The 25,331-nt window shown below is 37.5% G+C and overlaps 1 protein-coding gene across 1 annotated transcript; it reads right to left on the bottom strand.

Annotated features, from left to right (window-relative positions):
• Positions 1-3,128: 3,128 nt before the first annotated feature.
• Positions 3,129-24,810, bottom strand: LOC133516553 (5-hydroxytryptamine receptor 3A). Its single transcript, XM_061849544.1, has 12 exons — positions 24,676-24,810; positions 15,759-15,965; positions 11,587-11,718; positions 9,057-9,206; positions 8,174-8,367; positions 7,533-7,639; positions 7,041-7,172; positions 6,158-6,263; positions 5,593-5,788; positions 4,513-4,659; positions 4,132-4,292; positions 3,129-3,762 (listed from the first exon to the last, which is right to left on the bottom strand). The coding sequence occupies exons 1-12, from the start codon at positions 24,761-24,763 to the stop codon at positions 3,559-3,561; spliced, it is 1,824 nt and encodes a 607-aa protein (XP_061705528.1). The 5' UTR covers positions 24,764-24,810; the 3' UTR covers positions 3,129-3,558.
• Between the last annotated feature and the right edge of the window lie 521 nt (positions 24,811-25,331).

The following is a 25,331-nucleotide window of genomic DNA, read 5'->3' as shown; positions in this document are numbered from 1 at the left end:
AGGAGGCTCTTAATTCTCAGTTCATCTAGTTTATTTGTTTTTCCCTAGTGCACAAAATGTTCAAAACAAACAAGATCAAGTGGGAGGGTAGTTTGAAAAACTTGCGCAGCTAGAAGATGCTGAATGTTAACTTTACCCAGTACAGTACAAGTCCAAGACCACGGGAGAATCGTTTATAACTTAAGGTCATGTGGGGTAAGGTAAACATAGGTTTATTTTTCTCGGGAAATTGTATGAGGATTCCCTGCAAGTGTTTCCTACCCCATTTAACCTATGTGATTAAGTCCCGTTTTATAATTCAAATGCCGGTGAGTAAGGTTGCCAGAGCTCAACAAGGAGGAGGGGGGTTTATAATTTGTTCAGGGGAGCATGTAGGGGCTGGTGCAATTGTTTGGCGAAGAAAGTGCAAAACAGATTTAATTATCACATTTTATATGTTAGTTTTCGGAGCACTAAATTACCCACACCTCCACCTTACAGAAAACCGCAGCCAAATAACACTAGACCCTACTCATAGTGTTGTGTTCCTGCCGGTGAGTAAGGTACCATATGTAGCCGCCGTGCAGGTCAGGATCTCGACGACTCAAATAAAACTTCGATTTATAATAAAGTGAAGTATAATCTTCCAAAGGGTTTACAAGGGTTCTTGCCAAAACGGTTAAATGTAGAAAATGGGCGTTGATAGTATGGAGGATGATGAAAGAGAGATTTGCAATATTTGATCAGTACAAAAGGTATGCAACTCCTCTGGAGTTGCAGGCGTACATAGGCTCTGGCCACTGCTTACCATCAGGCGAGCCGTATGCTTCTTTACCACCGACGTAGTATAAAAAAATCAACGGACCCTTTAATCCAGAAATAATCACAATTTTAAATAAATTAGGAGTAGGTAAGTCCGATCGAATTTAAACTGTCTCGGGACTCGTGAGTCATACTATCTACATCATCATCTCCTAGCCGTTTTCGATCACAGCGACTGCGTTCTACCGCTGAGAGCGTCGCTGGTGCGCTCTCAGGTTACTGATATATAGCCAATTTTTGCATCAAATGTGAGACCACACTCGCTGCAAGTCAGCACCCCTCCGACATAATTGAAAAGTATGGCCACAGGTGGTCGGGCCTTCAGCTCGTCGCGCTTAGCATCGAGTTCTGGGCGCAGCCTAGCTTCAAATTGACGCACTTGCGTCTGCACATTATGCCTCCAACGTGGACGGTCACTGGCTAGATTCTCCCATTTCGTTGGCTCTATAAATGAGTTCTTTTCATATGCCGCTTCACATCTTTGAACCGCCAAAACTGGCCGTCTTGCTTGCGCTTTCCATCTTGCAATACACTATACTAATTATACGGTTTGACTAACATATTTCACGTATGAACGGCTCATGTACTGCTAATGCTTGAAAATGAAGCCCTAGGCTCTCCAAAACATGTCGCGCGAGTGACTGTACCTAATACGTGATTTAAACCGTATAATTAGCTTAGTGATAAGGTGTTAAGTACTAGACATACGCACGGGAAAGGACCTACCCCACTGGCAACGGACGAATACCGAATTAGTTTTTATAATTGTTTGGCCGGGATTTATTTGTAACTAAGGCGGAATAAACCAGCCTATTTGTAGTCCATATTATGATTTCTACGTCCAGTAGGACCCTAACAGTAGGTATGCATTATAAGCCGTTTCTAGCGCACAGTATATCAGCATATATCAAACAGCTCGCTTTTCCCCAATTTAAGTGAGCCTCCACTCGCGAACGTGTATTAGATTCCAGTTAATCCACACGAAAATTCCGTCTCTTAATCCTGCCGGAATAATCCAGCTTAAGAGCTTAAGACAAATATGTGTGACAAAGGTTAGGTATGGTTTCCTGGCTTTTTTGTTATATTAAGAATATAATATGAAAGAAGAAAAAAGAGAGTCAGACCAAGATAAGTTGGCAGGGATTTTGATAGCCCAGCCTGTGTTAAGTAAACGTCATAGTTTCATAGAACTGACGCGTAAAATAACACTTGCACTGTCTGGGCTGCTAAAATCGCTGCACACTTATCTTGGTTTGGTTTTACTTGTAATGTAAAAAAAGATTTTGAACTAAAAAATAGTAATACCCTTCATCAGAAGGCGTATGATGGCTGGTTTTATCCACGTGATAAATTAAGCGTCACTTTTTAACACCCGCGATTGAAAATGACGGACACCGTTTTATCACGCTATCACGTAGGCACGAACGATCACCATATCCGTACAGTTCACCCTATTGAGTTTGGAAATGACATTTCAGTCAGATCTGTTTTGAGGGCAAACCGTATCAAATTGCATTTCTTGATTAAGTTTTGTATTTTAATGGTGCCTGGTGCTTTAACTCTAATCTAATAGTACCTAAATCATTCAAGGAGTAGACTCCGGTTGAAGCAAAAAGCTATGGAAACTTAGCAGGAGACAACTCCAAATTATAACAGGGGTGTTTACGGGGGTCAAAGGGGTTTTGGCCAGGATGGGACACTCCGACAACACCGATTGTCGAATGTGTGGCGAAGAGGAAGAGACAGTAATACACCTAATGTGTGAATGTCACGCCCTCGCCAGACAAAGAATGAAGGACTTTGGAGCAGGCTATCTGGAACCAAAGGAATTCAAAAGGCTACCCATAAGCTCCATCATCCGGCACATGGAAATGGTCAAAAAAGCTCTTGAGTAGCTAATGGGTCTTTCCTTAGGGGGCAACTACACAAAAGATCCCTATGGGTCGAAGTGTATCCACAAGGGCCCCCGGAAATTAGAAGAAGAAGACCTAAATCATTCTGTCATTAAGCTGGGGCCCATTTCTCGAACGGTCTTAGACTAATATTATTATTCCATGAATTGGGCCCCATTTCTCGAACGGTATTAGTCCACTATTATTAGTGTGTTGCCATGGTAACCCATACGACTTGACAGTTCGTGCACTAATAATATTAGTCTAATACCGGTCGAGAAATGGGCCCCTGTCAAGTCGTATGGATTACCATAGCAACACACTAATAATATTAGACTAATACCATTTGAGAAATGGGCACCTGGTCCATACATATAATAATGATGATTGTAATACATACCGAAGCACCTATTCTTTAGATTGTAAACAAGTAAATGAAAATATGAGGAGGACCCATCTTTATTGCGGCAGTTAGTAATAAGTTTTTGGCAAAAATGTCATTTTTGGTACAAGCTTTTATCGCTGACTGTACTTTTCTTTCCACAGGCAACTAATACTCATCGAGCAAATTCTAAAAACCCCAAACACAATTAGGTTGCGTTGTTTTATCACAGAGTTCCTATGTCCACCTCTTGTCTCCATCATCAGATCAGCTCGATGGTACAATAATATTACATTGTCACCCGACTTACATATGTATGCAAATTTTCAGCTTAATCGGAAATCGGGAAGTGGATCAAATTTAATTTGCAAGATTTGATTACAAACAGACAATGGTCAGGTGAAAGTAAATAAAAGCTTGTAATTACTAATTAGGTCATCAAAAAAACACTATAAAATTTGAAGGTCATGCTCATCTAAACGTTTAAAAATGCATAGCCAACATAACAGCTATAACTAGAGAGTAGACGAGAAACAGAAACCAGTCCAACGCCGCAGCGACCTCGTCTCTTTCGGTCGGCGTTGGCGTCTCCGTCTCCATTTCTGGAATGTTTCCGTTTCTGGGGGGCGTCACCTCGTCTTCTTCGCCGGAGTATGCCTCGTTTATTCTGTCGTAGTTGTCAGCGCTCTGCATAAAAGTCAGTCCATTAAAACCTGCCATAATACTTTTAAAAATGCTAGGAAATATAGAGTAAGGAAGATATTAGTAAGAAGTTTTAGCTGGGTTTTTAGTGAAATCAGACTTTAGGGGCTGGGACTGGATTGGATGAGTAAAAGTACCTTTGGCGAGTAGACTTAGACTAATTTATTCCCTAATAACTAGTCCTGTATAAACAGTGGTGCTATCGTAATACTATATTCTTTATCTACGGTGATCAGCTAATTCAGCTATTATCTTATTATTCACCTTAATAAGAGGTAAGAATAAAAATTCTGTAAATCCTGGACTGTAGAAGCCATTGCGGGTCATCAATAGAATCTTGTAGTTACAACTAACCTTAGCAGGAGGCAAGAAGAACAATATCCTAAACATCTTGGAACGGAGCAGCCATTGCACTGAGTGAGTCTGGCAGAGTTTGTCTGCTGTTGAGGTCATCAGAAGAACCTGCAGCATTAGCGCTAGCAAAACACCACCCAATACAGTCACGTACAGGACCACTGAAAAAAAAAAGTCTGGAAGTAGAAACTCGGATGTCAAAAAGATTTTGGCTGTATGCATTAAGTAGCCTTAAATTATTCACGTAGTAAGCAAAGCCTCACAGATCGCAGCTAGAACTATTTCTAATTTTTAGGCGCTCGATGAAATTTTGAAAAGACTCGCTCTAGAAGTCAAGGTTCACAATTAGGTCAGTTATAATAAATATCGCTTTAAACTTACGTATAGTAGGCACGGTATGTATTGGCACCAAGTAGTCGACGTAGCACAGTCCCACACATATGACAACTGTAGAACCAGCGTAGAACCACACGCGGGACATCTGCAGTGGTTCACTCCAGAAGGACATGAGCACGAACAAGACGAGAACTAGAACAAAAATGTTTACATTCAACATCATAATTTAGTTTACCCGAAGGCCCGCTCCGAGCATGCACGCTAATTATTGAAAGCAGCCGCCATACATTTGTTTTAACCAATGCGCTTAGCTTGGACTAAACAGAGCTTCAAATCTGGAAGTGAATGCATTGTGAGCCCCATTTCTTATTATTAGTACCTACTATCACCAACACTCAACTAAACATACTTAGATTAATCTTCTTCTTCCTCGCGTTGTCCCTGCATTTTGCCACGGCTCATGGGAGCCTGGGGTCCGCTTGAAAACTAATCACGTAGGCACTAGTTTTTACGAACGCGACTGCCATCTGACCTTCCAACCAAGAGGGTAAACTAGGCCTTGTTGGGATTAGCCCGGTTTTCTCACGATGTTTTCCTTCACCGAAAATCGACTGGTAAATATCAAATGACATTTCATAATAAGTTCAGAAAAACTCATTGGTACGAGCCGGGGTTTGAACCTGCCACCTCCAGATTGCAAGTCGCACGCTAGGCCACTAGCGCTTCCACCTATACTATAGACACCTACCTATACGATAGATGAACCTTATGCATTTGTATCTAAAGTGGTCAGTTCAATAAAGAGCGTAAACCATGACTTTGTCCTACATTAAGTTTAACGGAAAAGTACGATTAAAAATAATGATAGCTACCGCGTTTTTGGTGAAGGAAATCGTTCAGGAGGGCCAAGGTTGAACGTATCTTGGGCTTTCAGCTGCAACCGGGAACATGCTTAGATAAGGAAATATCAAATCTCTTACTGATTCACCCAGCAACGGTGTATAAAACACAACATTGAACGCCGTAGTCCTCTTCAACGCGATGTTGACCAGAAACCGGTCGCTCTGGTTCGTGTCGATGTCAAGTAGGTACTAAGAGAGTAGGAAGCCTTAAGTCCTCTCTTACCTATTAAGGGTGTATAGAACACAACATTGAACGCCGTAGCCCTTCTTCTCAAAGCGATGTTGACCAGAAACCGGTCACTCTGATTGGTGTCATTGTCATTTGCCGTGAAGATGGTGTGCCATGCGGACGGTTCTACCACTCCTTGCTTCCATTCGATGCTCCATTCGTTGGGGATGACTTTGCTGCTTTCTGCAAACTATTTAGAGCTATTAAGACTAAAATAAATATCTCTTGATATTTGTGTGTACTTTAATATTGGTGCGAACGCATTCGACTGCAGTACAGAATGTCCTTATTAAGAAGCACGATCTGCTAGCCTGCGTCCAGCAATGTACACCTTTAGACTAATATCTTCATGAAACCAATTCATATAAGGCAGATAGCTTTAATCTTTTTGAACCGAATACCATGGCCAGGCTTTCCTTCCTTTTCGCGAAACAGTTTGTAGGAATTTTGGCTATTTTTGTGGGCCGAATCCGCAAGCTCGCGGGCTGATTCTGGCTCCCGAGCAATGATTAAACAATGATTTAAAGACCCGTAATATGAGGACTCTAAAAGTACTTACAATAGCCATCTTCTCATCCGAATGACTGATTTGCTCGAGGGTAATCTTCTCATGTGGCTCCCACGGAGCGATAACTATGGAGCAATGATAGTCGTTGTGAGGCCAGCTGAAAAGAACAGTATGTTTTGATCAGCACGAGTATCTTACAAAATGACTCTTTTCGTTCAATCACTGTGGAAGCTGAGACATTAGGTATTCAGTAAAGGCTTTTTAACCGATTTCAGAAAGAAGGATGAAGTGGTGGCAATGGTGATCTAATTCCAGAAGACGCAGCGTAGAAAAACTACTTACAAGGACAAACGCTGTTCACGATCGATGGAAACATTGGATTAGAACAACACAAAACTAGTCATTGTACCTAAATATGTAAATGTCATTAGAGGAAGCATTTGTCCAGCAACGGGCTATTATTTATGTTTAAATGAAGGGCTCGAGTAACCAGTGGCATGACATTAATCTTGCCTATTTTAAAACAATTTTACATTAACTCTTCAAGTGCCATGTGTCGTTTTTGAGTTATTGGAATTTTGATTTTATTTCATCTAATTAAATTTGAAATTTAAATGACATAATCGGTCGGGAGTCGACGGCCTGCTACTCCAAGGGTTAAAACAATTTTGCACTTTAAACAGATTTGAATGTCCTGCTTTAAGTAATGTAATGTTGGTGTAGATAGATATACTGTGTAAGTGTAGAGGCGACCTAAGTCCTCCTACACATATACTTGCAACTGGGCTGGACAACTCCAGTGACCATCGTGTGATTGCATCTTCAAAACAAGCCATATTCTAACGTTGCATAATCCGGATAAGAGCTGCCGATGGAGTCGTCATTGCGGATACCGTAAGACATAAGAAGTAGAAAGATATAGGTGAATACTTACTTATTAGTTGTTCTGGCGTAATTAAAGCACCAACTGGTGAGATGAGTTTGGAAGTAGTAGGTTGCTTCGCCGCTGTTCACCATTGTGATGGGACCAGGATTGTCAATGTCTACGGATCCTTGGTCTTCCGAACTGAAAAGATATTATGATATATATTATATTAATCTTTGGTGGCATTTTGGTTATTATCTTCTTAGAATCACTATTGATATAAATAATATATGGTATTTAGTTTTCCATACAATATTTATGGGACAGTTTTGTGACTGTCCAAAAATGTTTGTGCAAAATTTTTACAAAACTATCAAACGGAGGACACTATTTTATTTATAAAACTAAGCATGACTGAATCATGATCAATCAACAACATTAAAACCATTTTTATCCAAAGGTGATCCTGCCTACAATATGAGTCATATACACATAAATATTATTTGTATATGAGCCTTTAAAATTGTATTTTGAGACTCTGTGAAGAATAATACTATTTACTTGAAAAGGAAAAACGTAGGGCGCCATATTTGTCCGTCGCTGAAGGTCAACTTAGTGATATTGTTGAACTTATCTGGATTCCACGCCATGCTGTCATCCACCCAACTCTGAAACAAGTGCGATAATTACAATACTAGCTTACTAGTGTATGACCTATAGGTCAGGGCCTTCGTGAAGGGTGTGGTGAAGAAATTAGAGAAAGACGAATGGATCGAAAGAATAGTAGATTCACACACATGGCGAACTTTTATCGAGGGATAACAGAATAACACTATGAGACTCTTCAAAAAAGGAGTGTGCTCATACTGTACAGATTTCTAAGACTGCCTTTCCACTTAGGCGGAGATCAGCGGAGATGAGAGGAGACGTGCAGGAATTGACCATTAGTATTGGTTGTAATCTAGCGGATTGTTATTGTTACTGTCTCCTCTCCACTCATTTCCACCTCCGTGGAAAAGCAGTCGAAAGGTTCGGCAATACCCTAAAAATAGGTACTTCTGGAGTTGCAGGTTTTCATAGGCTACCATAATCACTTACCACCAGACGGGTCGCTTATTTGTTAGCCACTTGCATAGTATGGACAAAACCGCTGATGGATAAAAAATACCAATCCCCTGTTACCAAGAACGACCAGGACTTACCGCCACTATAGCCACTCCGGTAAACATTTTGGAAGTGAACGGGCTGTACTTAAGGCTGGTAATCTTAAAGCCAAGCCTTATTGTGACGGGGGACGCAGGCGGGAGGTGCGGGGCGCGGTCTTGAAGAAGTGCAGCCTTGAGTTTGTCTGCGTTTGACATTAGGGGGTCCACGGCTTCGGAATTTGTAGTTGAACCTAGGGAATCATAATAAAATATATAGTGAAAATAAAGACTTACTTACATACGTTATGACCTTCCTACTTTTCTACCACTCTTTATGGTTAAATGTCACGCCACGCCAGACCACTTAGCATGACTTGCGCTGTCGCGCGTGTCTCCATACTTTTAGTCGCGCTTGATACATGGAGTCGCACTCAAGGCACGGGCTGTCTGATGTAGGACTAGAGTTTCTTTGGGTGGAATATACGATGGAACTACGTTGTTTTAAAAGTAAACCTCGTAATCTTCGACGTATTAAATATGAAAAACCTTTAAAAAAGAAAAACCACTTCAAAAAGCATAAAATAAAATATTAACCCTTTTTATATACGCTAGCAGCTGATGTGTTTGAAGTCGGTGCAAACCTAAATCCTAAATACGTCAACACATTGTTAACTCATGTGGTTCGATTAGAAAGAAAATACCAGTTTACCGGACGATATCGGCCTGTCAGTTATTCGCAAAAGCTGACATTTGCGAATAACTAACGGACCGATATCGTCCGGCGAACTTTAGTTGTATGGGGGTGTTTTTCATCTGTAACTATTTTGAAGGTAACATACACACAAAAAATGCGATCTTTATCGTGAAGTCGATTAAAAAGTATGTGAAATATAGTTTTTTGCAAAGAGTACGCAGGAAATTACTGATATTAGGTACGAACTGTTAGTCCCCTTTGGTGGGCAGTCATAGCAGAATTTAGCTTCAACCCCGTTCCAAGCAGCGAAGCTGAAGTAGCGAATGGCAAGGGGGTTGTTGTCGTAATAGTCCAAGAGAGGCTTATCACCTTCTTTGCCAAATTGTACAGCGCCATCTGAAATAAAAGTCCTTATATTTGCTAATAGGGAACAAAATAAGTTATTTTACGAAAAGATTCTTAATATGTTATTTCAAGTATAAATACTACTAAGTATATAAATGAATGAAATGAAATATGTAGATGTCATTTACGAAAGAAAAATTACCAAGACTGGAAACGGACCAGCCGGCCTAGCCAAGGTGATAATCGCTATCGCTTCGACAACGAAACGCTTTGTGTCTCTACAGGGTGATTTCGGGGTCGTGGAGCAAGAGAACAAGACATCACACAGAACTCAAAGATGAATCTAATGTTGTTGTTGTTTTATTATCACCAATAATTTTTCACATGACAAGTAGAAAAAAACATTTTTGCATACAATTTGGTCACCCTACTCAATGTGACGTCTTGTCGCTTTCCATACAGCGTATGTCAAAAGTCAAAGGGTGATCATGATTACTTCATATAGGATTAATTTTACTTGAAAAAAAAAAAAAACGAATTATCTTTAAATCAAATACTACCGTATGATAATGTGAATCATTTATAGATTTAGAAAAAGTGGTTCTGGATCACGATCCAGAAATCACCCTATATATTGCTACGGAGCGTAAGCGATTTGCACGTTGGTTACGCAGCCTGGTCCTCTGTATTCGTATATAGACCATGGGCCAGGAGCATATTTCGTCAGATGTCACATGATAGTTTAGATGTTACCATAAATTAAAAAAAAAAACAGTCGGTTGTATCGCAGTGGAAACACCGTCAGTTGATGACATGAGCATGTAAAAAATACGCGTCTTACCACTTTATGTCCGCAAAGTATGCGTAATGTGTCAATTGCGTAATCCGTTTATGGCGTTTCAGGCGTTTGAACTGTAAAATGCTACATGCAGTTTCATGATTTGTTATTGCTATCATAAAAGGTAAAGCGCTTATTTCTCAACCCATCAACGGAGCGGCAGCTGACGTCCACGACGGTTCATCATACATAGCATGCAGCTTGGGGCGAATTTTCTCAAAGTATATGCAATATTTTAACGCCAACTCTAAGGTAGAACAGAACAGTGTTGGTTACAATTGTTCTAAAAACTGACTTTAATGCATGTTTTTAGGTGCTGTCATTAGGGTTAGCAATCTAAGTATCGAGAATCTAATAAAATTTTATTCCAACTACATTCATGCAAACAGTGATGCGAACAACGCGGCCTCGCAATTCGCACGAACAGTTATTAGGATTTAAGAAGCTCAAAGATAAGCTACGCGCCTCTTGTGGTTCCTAAATTCCTAATAGGGACCGTGCGCGTTGGAGGGTCTGCCATCTTGTGGCCTGAATCGGAACCATAAACATGTACATTTACACGTCACGTGTTTTCTTGTGCATAGTAGGTTCTGCCATCTTGTGGGCTACATCGGAACAATAAACATCACATTTACGCCACGCGCCAAAAATCTGACAGCTCCTGTGCTGCCTCCTACAGTTAATGCACGCTCCCTATAACATAATTCTCGAAGAAAACGTTTCTCTCTTGTTTTATAAATATACGCAGTGGGCTCGAATAACCCGACAGATTTTAAAGGTTTATTCTTGACCTTATTTAGAGACTAAAATCTCATACAAGGTTTTCTGAATTCGGTCTTGTTTTAGAGATAATAATAATAATTAATAAATTCTTTATTTGGCAGGCAAAAAAAAATTACAATGCACATAATAAAAGGTGTAAAAGAAAACATAAAATACAGTAAAGAATAAAAAAATAAATAAAAAAATAAAATAAATAACCAGTGACAGAATTTCATTGTTGTCAATTCATAATGACAATTATTGTCAAAATTTGTTTCTGTAATAACTCAGTGTCAACGCGTCTTAGGATGCGATGCTGCCACTATGTGATTTGGTTTAGACATACCTACTGACAGGCATTAAAGTTTTACAGGAAATTGTCAAAATTTTCCGTATATAAATAAACAAAACTTTACTTACTGGTTGTCAGTTTGTTTTCACCAAGATGTAAATAGAAATAACATGTCGTGCATAGATAAGTGCACAAACACGCAAACATTTTTTTTGCCGAATTAACCAAAAGTTATATTAAATTTTTTGCTCTTTAAGAACTTAGGAATGCGTGGTTTAAATCTGTCGGGTTACTCGAGCCTACTGTGTATAAACAAACACCAAAGCGAGAACATGTTTGCACATTGACTGCGCATTTGCTAGATCTAATACCGTTCGACAAATGGGCCCCATTTGTCGAACGGTATTAGAGTAATATTATTAGTCCACGAACTGTCAAATCGTATTAGTTACCATGGAAACACATTAATAATATTAGTCTGATACCGTTCGAGAAATGGGCCCTTGGACATACCATAAGCAATAATTAACCAAAGTTACCTGTAGTGATTCTGATGAAGAATGGTCTAAATTCTATGGCAGAGAGTATACCGACGGTCGGCTTCGAGATTTTTCCGTTGCGTCTCAAGTTTCTTCGCAGCTCCGTAAACTTGTTGCCTCCTCCACCGACAACTGTAAATGAAACATCGTCAACTTGTACCTGTAGGTAATGTAGGTACCTATATCTATGTTCTTATCGATAATTTAATGGATTCTATAATGAGTTGACGGAATCCTCAAATGTTAGAAGCATTTGCACTTATACTCTGTATATTTAGGTATTTAAATAAAAGTAAACAAACAATTTGTAAATTTTCGGGTAGTTATAACATTTGTTGGTTAACAAACCAAATACAAAACCACTTGTCTGACCTGACTTTAACTTACATTATTTGATCGTCACCGTCCCTTACAGATTGCGGTTCAATTTGTAATAGTTAATTTTCAATATTTTCAATTCTAATTAACGTTCGGCCAACATGTCCTTAACTGGCTTGAGGAGCCATTTGAGGGTAGATTTTGTTCACTTTTATTTAAAAATCTAAAGATACAGAGTATAGGGTACTTTTTAGTGATCAACTCTCCATAAAAACGTTCTCGACATTTTCTTTTTTCTTATACTACGGCGGTAGCAAGCAAGCATACAGCCCATCTGATGGTAAGCAGACTCCATAGCCTATATACACCTGCAACGCCAGAGGAGTCTAAATCCCTCCCCCGCTCGTTGAGCTCCTATCTAGATTTTGGCCCTACATGAATAAATTATTTTTCAAAATTTCTATATTGCCAGTATCTGTATCTGTACGTTTTGCTGTTTTCGATATTCTTGTTTTTAGAAGAACTAGGTTACTGCAAACAGTGCTAAAAGCAGCCAAATAAATGCGCTGTCAACAGACGCCTAGCATACAAAATCGCTAACAATAAAAAAAGCTACACACAGATAATTTCTTTCTCATTGTGTTTCCAAAATTTCGTTACGATTGGTAAAATTTTGGAGAAGAAAAATGTCGATAACAAAACCTCGATTTTAAGGATTTTTCACCTAAACTGCAATTGTCCTTATCGCACTCATTTTAAGGGCAGTCCCCGTTAACGCGACAGAGATATTTACCTAAAAACCTCAAATCTGAAAAGGGGCTCAGCTGATACGAGTATATCCTCTTCATGATATTTAATTTTGGTGAAATGGAACTATGCATATGAAGACCAAAAACGCCTCCACGACAAGTAATTTATGTTATGATAATCACACTGTGATAGTAATTTTAATAGAATTTAGTACCTACTAATTAATTTGTATTAATTTTACCATCTAAAATCGAGATCTAAACAACAATCACGCAAATTAGTTTGGTGTCCCGTTGGAGCTATTGCAGCCTAATTTGATAACTCGTGAACTTCGGTAATAGCTGTTCGGTAATTTATACCCGAGTGGCTAGTTGTTAGTTTAACTAAGCCAATACAACAATAAATAACTGATATGTATGCAACTAGAGAGCAAAGTTTTTATTCGAGTGTTTTTAAGTTTTGTTCATCTGATGGTGCACTGTCCTATCGGTTGTCGGTGATCATCGTGCGAAAGTTTTCTTCTTCGCTCTTCTGGAGAGAGTGGTAGCGTCTTTATAATTATTATTTTTTAGCATTAGAAAGAAGGTACCTAAGCGATTTTGATATTAGAAAAAAGGTAAACAATCTTGACGTGCCTTTTTTTTGAAAAACGGTTTTGAAAAAGAAGTCACGGCAAATATGTAATAATTATAAATCATATTACTATCATTTACATTCTTTTGCTTTTATAAGAATAGTTACTGATTTTTAGGGTTCCGTAGCCAAATGGAAAAAAACGGAACCCTTATGGATTCGTCATGTCCGTCTGTACGTTTATGTCACAGCCACTTTTTCCCGAAACTATAAAGAACTATACTGTTAAAGTTTGGTAAATAAATGTATTCTGTGAAACGCATTAAGATTTTCACACAAAAATAGAAAAAAAAAACAATACATTTTGGGGGTTCCCCATACTTAGAAGTAGAACTGAAACTCAAAAATTGTTTTTTCATCAAACCCATACGTGTGGGGTATCTATGGATAGGTCTCCAAAAATGATATTGAGGTTTCTAATATCATTTTTTTCTAAACTGAACAGTTTGCGCGAGAGACACTTCCAAAGTGGTAAAATGTGTCCACCACCCCTGTAACTTCTAAAATAAGAGAATGATAAAACTAAAAAATATATATGATATACATTATATGATGGACGTTACGCACCTACCCCCGACCTCCAGCAACACACTGATGGCAACACATCAAGGATTATCTTAGGCGCCGATCAGAGGAATGCAGACGAACCTAATGGGATGAACACATGTACCTACTCTCAACCTCTGACACAAGTGCAGGCGTATGCAATCCATTACCTATTTTATTGTTGTTAATGCCGTTCCCATGAATTCCGGAGACCCTTCGTTATCTTAATGGTAGCGACAGCACAAAACTCCAGTAACTTCTCATAGCCTACGTGACTCAAGACCACGCATCCCCACATCATTCCCACGCTTTCGGGATGAATATAAGCAGCAACTTCAAGCCGTCAGAGTCAGTTTTCAGCGACTCGGATTTCAGCCACGATTCAGCGACACGGTTACACGTGAGCTCCAAATAATGAATAAAATCAGGCGTTACTTTGAGGAAATCCAAACTTAATAAAACAAAAAAATATTACTTTGCTAATCCGTGAAAAGATAACGTGCTAGTCAATCAGTGCTAACCCGTTATACTTACTTGCGTATTTTCACATGCCATTATTGCTCCCACCCTCCCACCACAAAATAGTACATTGTGCAACGAGGGGGGTAAGTGAAATTTTGGATGAATTTGCAACGAGGGTGGTAATTCCCGACAGTCGGAGGCTGGAGAGAATTAAGGACCCGAGTTTGCAATATTCTTACCCCCGGAGTTACGCACAATGTTTTTCATCACACTTGGGAAGAAAAAACTAAATTTTAAGCGAAATAATTCTTAAATACGGTGACATTTCAATTATTCGTCCGCCATTTTGTAATTTCTTGGCAGGTGATGCATCGAAGGCACAGACCTATTCGGCATTCAGCCACGATTGAAACTTATGTAAAAATATTTTAAACGGCTGTTAAATTAATCAAATTAAATGATTTTAAATATAAACAAAAATATTAAATTATAAACGGCAGTATTTTAAAAGTAAAACTCATTTATGCTACTTGGTTTGTAGGAATAAGTGACATAATTAAAAAAAAACTATAACTCCCTAGGGAGCTATAGCTTTTTTTCACAATCCATAACTCCCGCGGGAACTAAATAGGCCTTCGTCCTTCAGCACACCTGCATGTAATAAGATCTTTTTCGAGCAAGTGTGATGTAAATAAATATAACAACCCACCACCAAAATTAGAAAACCCGACACGTGTTTCGCCTGCATCCCCAGGAGTATGTTATCTTTTCGCGGATTAACACAGTAATATTTTTTGTTTTATGGAGCTCCAATTTGCTTGATGTACCGTTACACTTTCGCGCTTCTAGACTATATTAAATTAAGCACTTAACTGTAAAGTCGAATAAAGTAAATACCTCATCGGTGTTTTACAAGAAGACCTCCGATCCCCCAAGACACTTAACTCAAGTATGTAAGTATGGAGTGTGGATTTAAGAGGAGAGAAATCTCTTATGATAGAACTGTTGCAAAAGTGTCCAGCTGTCAGCTATAAATAATAGTTCCAAATCTCTCCAGAGAAGCGCTAGAGTAGCTAAGAACCTAGGCGTTATTAATGGAGTGAAGTGCGTTGTCTATGATTTGATTTTTTGTTTAAGTACTCTAGGTATTGTAGCGCCACCTATTTAAGGTCTTTTGATGACACTTTTTGGTATATGGAGATTTCTTTCCTTACTCCACCTTCCATATATGTAAGTGCAAAAGTGACAGGCGACAAAAATGTAACCAGCGTTGGCCGAACGTTAATTAGAATTGAACATATTGAAAATGAATCATTACAAATTGAACCATAAACCGTAATGGACGGTTACAGTTTTGCGGTTCAATTTGTAATGGATAATTTTCAATATGTTCAATTCTAATTAACGTTCGGCCAACACTGAATGCTGCCGTAGGTTTCTAAGGTGACAATGATTCGACTTACCTATTTCATATACCGGATCCGTCACAGTAGGATTAGCTTTAGTAGAAAGTAGAATATGCCCATTATTAGCCGCCAGGATGGCTATGTGCATCTCCAGCGCTACGCTCGCGTCAGATATCACATGTTCACGGTCTTCGGCGTCGATTTTGTAGAATGTTTCGTACTTGTAGCCGTGTTTGCATATGTGCTCTTTGCATTTCGCCAGCACTGAAAATTAAAAATAAATATAATCAATAACCCCAAATGTTGTCTGGCCGTGATCGCTCATTAGCAATAAGACTGCCTGTATTCTGCCTCTATTATGAATCAATTGTTTTTCTTTGAGCTGTATCTTTTACTGAGGTGTGGCTAATTAATAGAATCAGGCGTTAATCCATGCTAGTTAAAGCAAGAAATATTACTTTGCTAATCCGCGAGAAAATAACGTGCTACTCTATCAGTGCTAACCCGTTATATTTACTTGCGTATTTTTACATGCAATGAATGTTCCCACCCTCCCACCGCAAAAATAAATACGCAAATAAATATAACAACCCACCACCAAAAGTACAAAACTCAACTCAAACTCAAAAACACGTGTTTTGCCTCTCTACGAGGCATCCTCAGGAGATGCTGGAGAAAGTGCTTCGCAAAATTAGACTTTTCTGGATGGTTGTGTCTGTATGATGCAACATGCTCCTTATACCTGGTTGGTATACCTGGTGGTGGTGGTGGCTGGTGGCTCCAGCATCTCCTGAGGATGCCTCGTAGAGAGGCGAAACACATGTCGAGTTTTGTACTTTTGGTGGTGGGTTATTATATTTATTTGCGTATTAATTTTTGCGGTGGGAGGGTGGGAACATTAATTACATGTAAAAATACGCAAGTAAGTATAACGGGTTAGAAGTGATTGACTAGCACGTTATTTTCTCGCGGATTAGCAAAGTAATATTTCTTGCTTTAATGAGGTGTGGTTGTAAAGAGTATTCTATGTATCTATATCTATCAATATTTGGGGAAAATCCTCCACAAATAAATATATAATACAAGCTTTGGTTAGTTTGAGACTGGTCTCAAATTAAGTAACTAACCCCCTGCCGCTAATAATCGTTTGTCCCTTTCCATCATACCAATAAATCAGAAAGAAACAAACGATTATTAGCGGCATCGTAACTTTAGTAGACGTTTATGAATAAGGGGGTTAGTAGTTACTCGTAAGAGCTTAAGAGGGAAGTATACTTTACTACGTGATCGATACAAAATGAGAAAACCGTTTTTCCACTTTAAGCATTTTCCATTCTCCATGATTTTTTAGTGTGTTATTGACACGATGAAAAACTAGGGTATCAGATTTTCCTTTTTTTCAAATTTTGCAAAACAAAAAAATTTAAAAAGCGAAACGTATAAACCTAGAACTTATTTTTGCTGAAGCGATCGACATCAAAATCAGAGTGATTTGTTAAGATTTAGTAAGTGGAAAACGTTTTAAACATTATATATCGTTGTCTAAGTACCCTCAACACAAGCCTTATTGAGCTTACTGTGGGACTTAGTCAATTTGTGTAATAATATCCTATAATATTTATATTTATTTATATTTATATTCTCCTAAAATGGAATTTCATAGAAAAAATACAGTTACTTCGTTAAATTCAATAAGCCGTTTTTTCCTCTTAAAACTGTTAGCCAAAAAAATAATGGTACAGTGCCAAAAATATGTATAAACCTAATTGCTCATTAAAGTAGTGTGTACATATTTTTAAGCAGTTTGTCCGTGCCGATAATTAATACCGTGACTGTACCTAGGAGTTACTATTTGACAAGCTTAATATATGCTTTAAAAATATATTTTTTAATTGTCTATCTTAAGAAAAAATTAACAACAATATAATGAACAGTATTGAAACTTTTAATGTCAAAATTGAGAGGGAAGAATAGCTTTGCGATCCTAAAGAAATAACGGTACTTTTTCTATGAAATTCCATTTCGGAAGAATATGGTTTCCTCAAACTAAATCACTTTGATTTTGATGTCGATCGCTTCAGCATAATATATTTTAGGTTTATAGCTTTCCAATTAATAAATTAACAAATAGCAAATTTTGAAAAAAATTAGAAAAACCTATAAACCTAGTTTTTCATTGTGTCAATAACATACTAAAACATTGTCGCGAACGTATTGCGAACCGGCTAATATTTGCCAACGTCATGGAGTAGATGGCGCTAGTAGTCACGTTTAAGTTAAATAACCGCTTCTAGGTTATTGGGATTTTTTGGCTGAAGTTGAGAGGGTAGATGAGAACGACAGTAGGAAAAAGGAGGTTGTGTGCGAACAAATCTACGGGCAGTGATATTTGCTTTTAGATCAAGTCAAGGACGTTCTTATGGTGTTATTAGAATAATGATGTGTCTCTTGTATATTGTGACCAACGTTATCAGTACTCAGAGTGAACAGTGATCCAGCGAGGCTAATATGAACTTAAGGTAAACTTTGTGTGAGGAATGGGGTCGCTATAAGGGGAGGTTTGGAGGCGACTATTAAGCTCAAGAAACCAGGTGGATAATCATGTGATACTCATGTTATATGTAGATAGTAAAGTCGGACACCAGCACAACTCATATCGTCATCTCACTAACATCCAGGCCTCGTATAGGTATGTAGTATATTTACATATCGCTTTCCAGTATCCGTAAAAGCATTAGCTCATTCGATAGGTTAACAAGTATGGTGAGCTTGACGACAAACATCATGGAGAATGGACAATATCTAGTAGTGGAAAAACATTTTCTCTTTTGTATTGTCGAGTACGTGGTATAGTAGTACTTCCCTCTTAACGGACGCCTTTTCTATTAATATTATCCAATCTCAATCCAATTTCAACTATTTTTTTTTTATACTACGTCGGTGGCAAACAAGCACACGGCCCGCCTGATGGTAAGCAGTCTCCGTAGCCTATGTACGCCTGCAACTCCAGAGGAGTTACATGCGCGTTGCCGACCCTAAACCCGCCCCCCCTCGTTGAGCTCTGGCAACCTTACTCACCGGCAGGAACACAACACTATGAGTAGGGTCTAGTGTTATTTGGCTGCTGTTTTCTGTAAGGTGGAGGTACTTCTCCAGTTGGGCTCTGCTCTAGATCTGGAATGACATCCACTGGCTATGCCCTACCACACAAAGCGAGATGACATTCACAATGCCCATACCTCTCTTTTGGACGTAGTTTAAGGACGTACCCGGGTCAAACTAATCACAAGTAACTGAAACTTGGTCCTTTGTTTCCAGTTCCGTAATAGAGCTGTTGCTAGAAATTTCCTATAACGTTCAGATTATAAATAAAAATAAAATATAAATATAAATATTATAGGACATTATTACACAAATTGACTAAGTCCCACAGTAAGCTCAATAAGGCTTGTGTTGAGGGTACTTAGACAACGATATATATAATATATAAATATTTATAAATACTTAAATACATAGAAAACACCCATGACTCAGGAACAAATATCCATGCTCATCAAACGAATACATGCCCTTACCAGGATTTGAACCCGGGACCATCAGCTTCGTAGGCAGGGTCACTACCCACTAGGCCAGACCGGTCGTCCAAGTAACTAACTAATTACATAATAATTAACTAAGTACATAATTTATTCCATTTTCTGTTAAACGCCAAAATTATCCTTGAAGTTATTAAGATTGAAGCGAGCAACGAAATCGGAAGGAACTCTTTAATCATTAAACTTGTATTTTAAACTTCGGCTAGTAATAATGCCTATGAAGTTCCTTGGAAATGACTGGGGCCGGTTTCATAAAAATATAGATTCGAAAAGGTATCTGATAAGGCTCGCAAATGGTTTATAAAATACCGGTAAAAACCGGTTTATTTCGGTTTTCCTTCCAACTTTAATAAGAACGCGAACGTTGTAATATCTTCATTGTAACCTAAAAAAACGGTTTATTCGATGAACGACGAAACGGCTGGCCGGCCTGGTGGTATGCCACTTAAACATAGACACCGACATAAGAAGAAACCGGTTTTTACTGCTCTAAACCGGTTAATTAGACAAGAAATGTTCTCATAAGTACCGGTTTAAATATAACGGGTTTTCGAGCAAAACCGAAGTTAAAAGGTTTTGCGCCAAGTACATCATAACGGTTTGGAAATTTAACCGGTATCCGAGTCTTGGTATCTGAATCATTTTACTTATAGTTGCAAAGTACACTTTTTTATGTTAATTCTACTCAGAATCACAAGTTTCTTCGATCTAAACAGGAGAAAAAAAAAGTGTCTTAAAATTTCTATGCATTTCGTTTCTTCCATTCCGTGATCAGCATACAAAGTCTATGAAAAATGGTAACGGAAAAGGGAAGTACTGTAAATACAATCTATATTTCTACGAAAAATACAAATTTGATATTAATAAGGAATATTACGCGAAACTCTGCGTAGGCAGCGCCACTAGAGTCTGGCTAGCCAAATATTGTTGACAGATATTTCCATGTTGTATCACCAATTGTCTATGATTTAAAAAAAAAGCTAAAAGTCTGTTATCAATTTATGTCATTCATTCAAATTGTTCGCGGTTTATAAGAGGTTTATTTTAAATAATATTAATAATGACTATACCGAGTGAGGTGCGCAAACTATTATTTAAGCTCATAAATAATTACGATAATGTGCGAAGTCGACGTGAAGCGTCGTATAACGAAAAACTGCAATGTTTAAGTCGTAAGTAATTTAGTAGGTTGGTGCTCTATTCATATTTTGATATTTAAGTACTAGTTCTAACATTGGCCTATAACTTTGATTAAGTACGTGAATTTATTAATACCTGAATCTCATGAACAGGAGAAGTGTGTAAAGAAACAGATAAACTAGAAGTTCTGGAAAATATCAATAAAATCAAAACATTGGAATGTAACGAGTTACTGAAAACTAATATTTAGAAGAAATCTGTGGAATGACTGGTCAATAAATTTATATAAAAATATCTTGGCGAAACATGTCTATATATATGTCCTTGTACTTTACATAGAGGTAGAAATTACGTGAGCTGACTTTGAGTGCACGTCAACGTATATTAATTTATTTACTTAGGTAACTTACGTGTGCACAGAAAATCAAAAATATTTTCTAGTATCAAAACTATAATTCTTATTACACAAACAAATAACCTAAAAGCTAACTTTATATTAGGATGCTATTTCAACGTGCGGAGTCCAATATAAATTCGAAATACTACCGCTCGTATATACAAGAGCGACGCAGGCAGATAACGAAATTTCGATTTTCGACATTCGTGGTAGGCCTCTGAGAGTCCCAAATCAATATATCAATAAACCTTCCACAAGTTTAAGTTAGTTTAAACCTAAAATTTAATTTTAACATTTAAAAGCGCTCAAGTTTGTGAAACCGTTCCTAGTTTAAATATTTAACGGTCAAATGGTCCTTCGAGCGAGATCTATTTAATTATTCATCGTAACGGCTGACAAGTTCGGAAATCTTTTGAGATCGATTCGGTTTTATCAATTTGATATGGTTTTTTACAGCTAAAGACTAAGTGGCTAGTCAGGTCATAATGCCATCTCTTTCACTCTTAGTTGGTCTTAACAAGGGTAAAGGAGGTAGTATTATGATCTCAATCACGAGTTAGTTTCGCGGCAAGTATAGTCGGTAGTGACAGGAGATCCCGGATTCGAATCCTGATAAGGTTATTATTTGTGTGTTTATAATAAATATTTGTTCCTCAGTTATGAGAGTCATTTATGAAAATCTTTATTTTCAGACAACTATGGGCCCATAGATAAATATCTTAAAACTAGCATACATATTATAAAATATATCTTCGAAATTCGCAATGTGTCGAGATTCCAATTTCGCGACTCTCAGGGCGAATCCGGTTTTGACTCGTACGTATGTTAGGTACATACGTACGAGTGACGATTGATCATTTTGTATCTGAGTAATTAAGTATGTACTTATCGATATAAGTATGTATGTATCAACTGGGATATTGAGCGTGATTACCATTTGTATGGTTTATGAGCTCCCGATATTTTGATTGTTTCTTTAAAAAAAAAAAACAATGTTCCCTTTAAGTAAAATGAGCTAGCTTAAGGTTTTTAAGGCACTTTCCCTCTAGGTATCATACGTTTTATTAGAAGTACTAGAACAAATTACATTATTTGCAGAAAATATTTTCCAGCCTGGGGCACTGGAGGCCTTGGTCACTTTTTATGACATTTACTTCAGTTTATCATACATTTTTTTCCACCATGTATAGTACATAGTATGATCATTTCAAACCATAAATCAAAACATTTAATAAAAAATATATAATTGCGTATCAATTTTAAATAACAGAATAGGCTCCAAGTTCAGAAATCTTTCCGTAACTGGAATGTACCAATTTGTTCTAGTTATAGGCTATTTTGTTAATGGATATTGGTTGGACTTGAGTTTAAGTAGCTCATTTATTATTAATATCATTTAATATTATTAGTTTTACGGAACGTTTATAAGTGGTTTTAATGGAACGTTTACAAGTTTTTCTCGCGCTGAACAGATTTAGTTGAAATTAGCAGAGTTTTAATTATGGAATATAGAGGCAAGGAACATAAACTTCAAAATTTGGACAACAAAAAACCATAAATAGGTGGCGTTACAATACTCGTATACTTGAGAAAAAAATCTAATCATAGACAGCGCACTTCACTCCGTCAATAACTCCTAGGTTCTTAGCTAATCTAGCGCTACTCTGGCGAGATTTGGAACTATTATTTATAGCTGACAGCTGGACACTTTTGCAACATTTCTACCTAAGGAGATTTTGTTCCTTGCCCCTACCTTCCATAGTTTTAATCTTATTGCATTTGTCATTTATATTTGACGGATTTATGACAGGTTTTACTCTAATCAAATATTCATTGATAGTGGCCGTTGCAGCTGATGAAATACGGCGTTTTGTGAACCAACTATTCAGGTCTACAGGCTCTTCAAGCTGTGAAAATATTCAAAATTCCAATTTAACGTTTAAAAAAACGGCCGTAAAGAAACGTATATTTTAAGAGTCGCAAGTGAAAGCCCACCTTGTGAGCCTCTTCCAGGGGATTCCAGTGATGCTTTAAATAGTTTAAATATGAATGTTGCGAATGCAACTTAAATATTATTGTATAAAAATCAATGCAGTAGCTAAACGCAGCCGTCGGGCTCGGCTAGTATTCGGAGGCTTTTCAATATCGTACGCTTAAGTCCTTTCCCCAGACTCAAACTATCTGTATACCAAATTCAATTTAAATCAATTCAGCGGTTTAAGCGAAAGAAAATCTTGTAGTATTATATAAGACGATATTACTTGCGAAATTTCATAGTTGTAGGTCAACGAAAATAAGGATTAGGAGTGCCGACCTCCAATAGGAGCGCTCCGCATATTCTGTATCGCGGCCAATTAGAAGCATCTAAATTTAAACTACCTTTTTGTACTGATCATATATTGCAAATCACTCTTCCATCATACTCCATACTATCATCACGCACTTTCTACGTTGAACCGTTTTGGAAAGAACCCTAAACCAGTACCTTTTATTAGATTATACTTCACTTTATTATCAATCGAAGTTTTATTTGAGTCGTCGAGATCCTGACCTGCACGGCGACTACAATGAATAAAGGTATTTCTTCTTCATAGGTTTTTAATCAGTTAATTTTACAAAGCTTCTCTCTTAGCGGAATAAAATGAATGACAGACAAAAATAGAAAATGCCACAGATGACATATATATTTCTTAAGCTCTACTTCCAAGATTTTTTTCATATTTTTTGGACCTATGGCTCAAAAGTTAGAGGGGGGGGACACACATTTTTTTTTCTTTCGGAGCAATTATCTCCGAATATATTCACTTTATCAAGAAATGTTTGTTGAAGACCCCTATTAGTTTTGAAACACCTTTTTTCCAATGATATCCCACACTGTAGGGTTGAAGCAAAAAAAAATGTTCACCCCCACTTTACGTGTAGCGGAGATACCCTAAAAAAAAATTTAGATTTTATTGTACGACTTTGTCGGCTTTATTGATTTATATATCCATGCCAAATTTCAGCTTTCTAGCACTAACGACCACAGAGCAAAGCCTCGGACAGACAGACAGACAGACAGACGGACATGGCGAAACTATAAGGGTTCCTAGTTGACTACGGAACCCTAAAAAGACATAAACTCCGAGATTAGCTTTTCTATAGGAACGCAGCGGCACGTGATTGGTAATTTTTTTTATACTTAACTACAGCGTATCGAAAAGAATTTTATAGTTGAGTTGGAGCCCATAGGTATATACCTAAATTATCATGTGAAAAGTACGCAATTATAGTTTGCTATACGAAATCTTAATTCAAGCAGACTGTAAAGTCTACGAGAAGAAAAATATAGTTTAATATTAAAGTAGTTAATTTTTTTTATTAACTATTAATTTTGAAACAAGGTTTAACACAAAAAGCCACTATTGAAAACCCCTAGGGTTTATGTAATAGTTGGCAAGATCGCGCGGACCGATCCGCGTTTGCTTAATACTATTATTACATTGTAATAATTTATTACATACTTAGTTATATTTTCCTGTGGAAGCTGTTATTGTATCTATCGTTTAAATATCGGCCTTATGTACGAGACAGTAGAATCAATTTACAACGACAGCTCTTACGGGTGATCAGTAAACTTAATTTATCTTTAAACATTAAATTACAATGCGCTTATGAATGCTAAATAAAGTACTACAACTCTAGAAAATTGAAATGCCCTCTCAATTCTTTCTCTTCCATACACATTTAAGCTGAAATAGGTACATGCCAAAGTTCTAAATTTGTTTACACGCCTTTCTTAAAACTCCTTAACTTTTTACACGTGCCTCAAAACAGAAAGCTACTTAAAAAATAAACTTACTTTCATAAGTAAAAGTACTCCCAGTTTCGTTACCGGCTTCGCACAATGTAAGAAAAACCGCACAAAACAGCAAACGTAACCAATCCATATTAAAACTGTACTAATAATAAAGTTTGTGATAATAGAGGAAGTGGGAGTAAATAGTGGACACACTTCTCACACAAACTTTGTGTGTGCGTTAAGCTAGCAAGGCATTAAGTGAACGAGTCCATTGTTTTTTTGGCACAGCGGTGGCAGCATGGTCCCTTTTTTATTACTTGTCACTATGCTTGTTAGAACGTGACAGGCATGGTAACAAATCATAAAGAGCCGACCATCTTAGCCTAACAGATGAAAAAAATATCGATGTGTTCTTTGGTTCTTGATATAATTTTGTTGGTTTGAAGAGCTACTTTATTCTGGGCGGGATCCTAATAGTTGATATAAATGTTTCAAGATTTTTATTTCCGTTCCGTTACCATTTTTTATAGACTTTGTATGCAGTTAACGGAATGGAAGGAACGAAAAATGTAGCTAACGTATGAACTTTTTGGGACACTTTTATTTCTTTTTATACTTTTATTAGAATCTAAAGAGCTCGTGATTCAGAGGAGAATAATAAATAAATATTATAGGGACATTCTTACACAAATTGACTAAGTCCCGCGCCAAGCTCA

This window comes from Cydia pomonella, chromosome 3, assembly GCF_033807575.1.
Source record: "Cydia pomonella isolate Wapato2018A chromosome 3, ilCydPomo1, whole genome shotgun sequence".
In the NCBI taxonomy this organism is placed as follows: domain Eukaryota; kingdom Metazoa; phylum Arthropoda; class Insecta; order Lepidoptera; family Tortricidae; genus Cydia; species Cydia pomonella.
Note: the sequence above shows the minus strand (reverse complement) of the source record. Positions and strands in the feature narration are given on the sequence as shown.

Bases quoted from the DNA above. Each gene is read 5' to 3' on its own strand.
- LOC133516553 (XM_061849544.1), bottom strand. From the start codon at position 24,763: ATGGATTGGTTACGTTTGCTGTTTTGTGCGGTTTTTCTTACATTGTGC. The intron at 7,640-8,173 runs GTAAGTCCTGGT...CACTTGTTTCAG, and splicing joins CCGGAGTGGCTATAGTGGCG to AGTTGGGTGGATGACAGCAT. The intron at 4,293-4,512 runs GTAAGTTTAAAG...TTTTTTTTTCAG, and splicing joins ACATACCGTGCCTACTATAC to TGGTCCTGTACGTGACTGTA.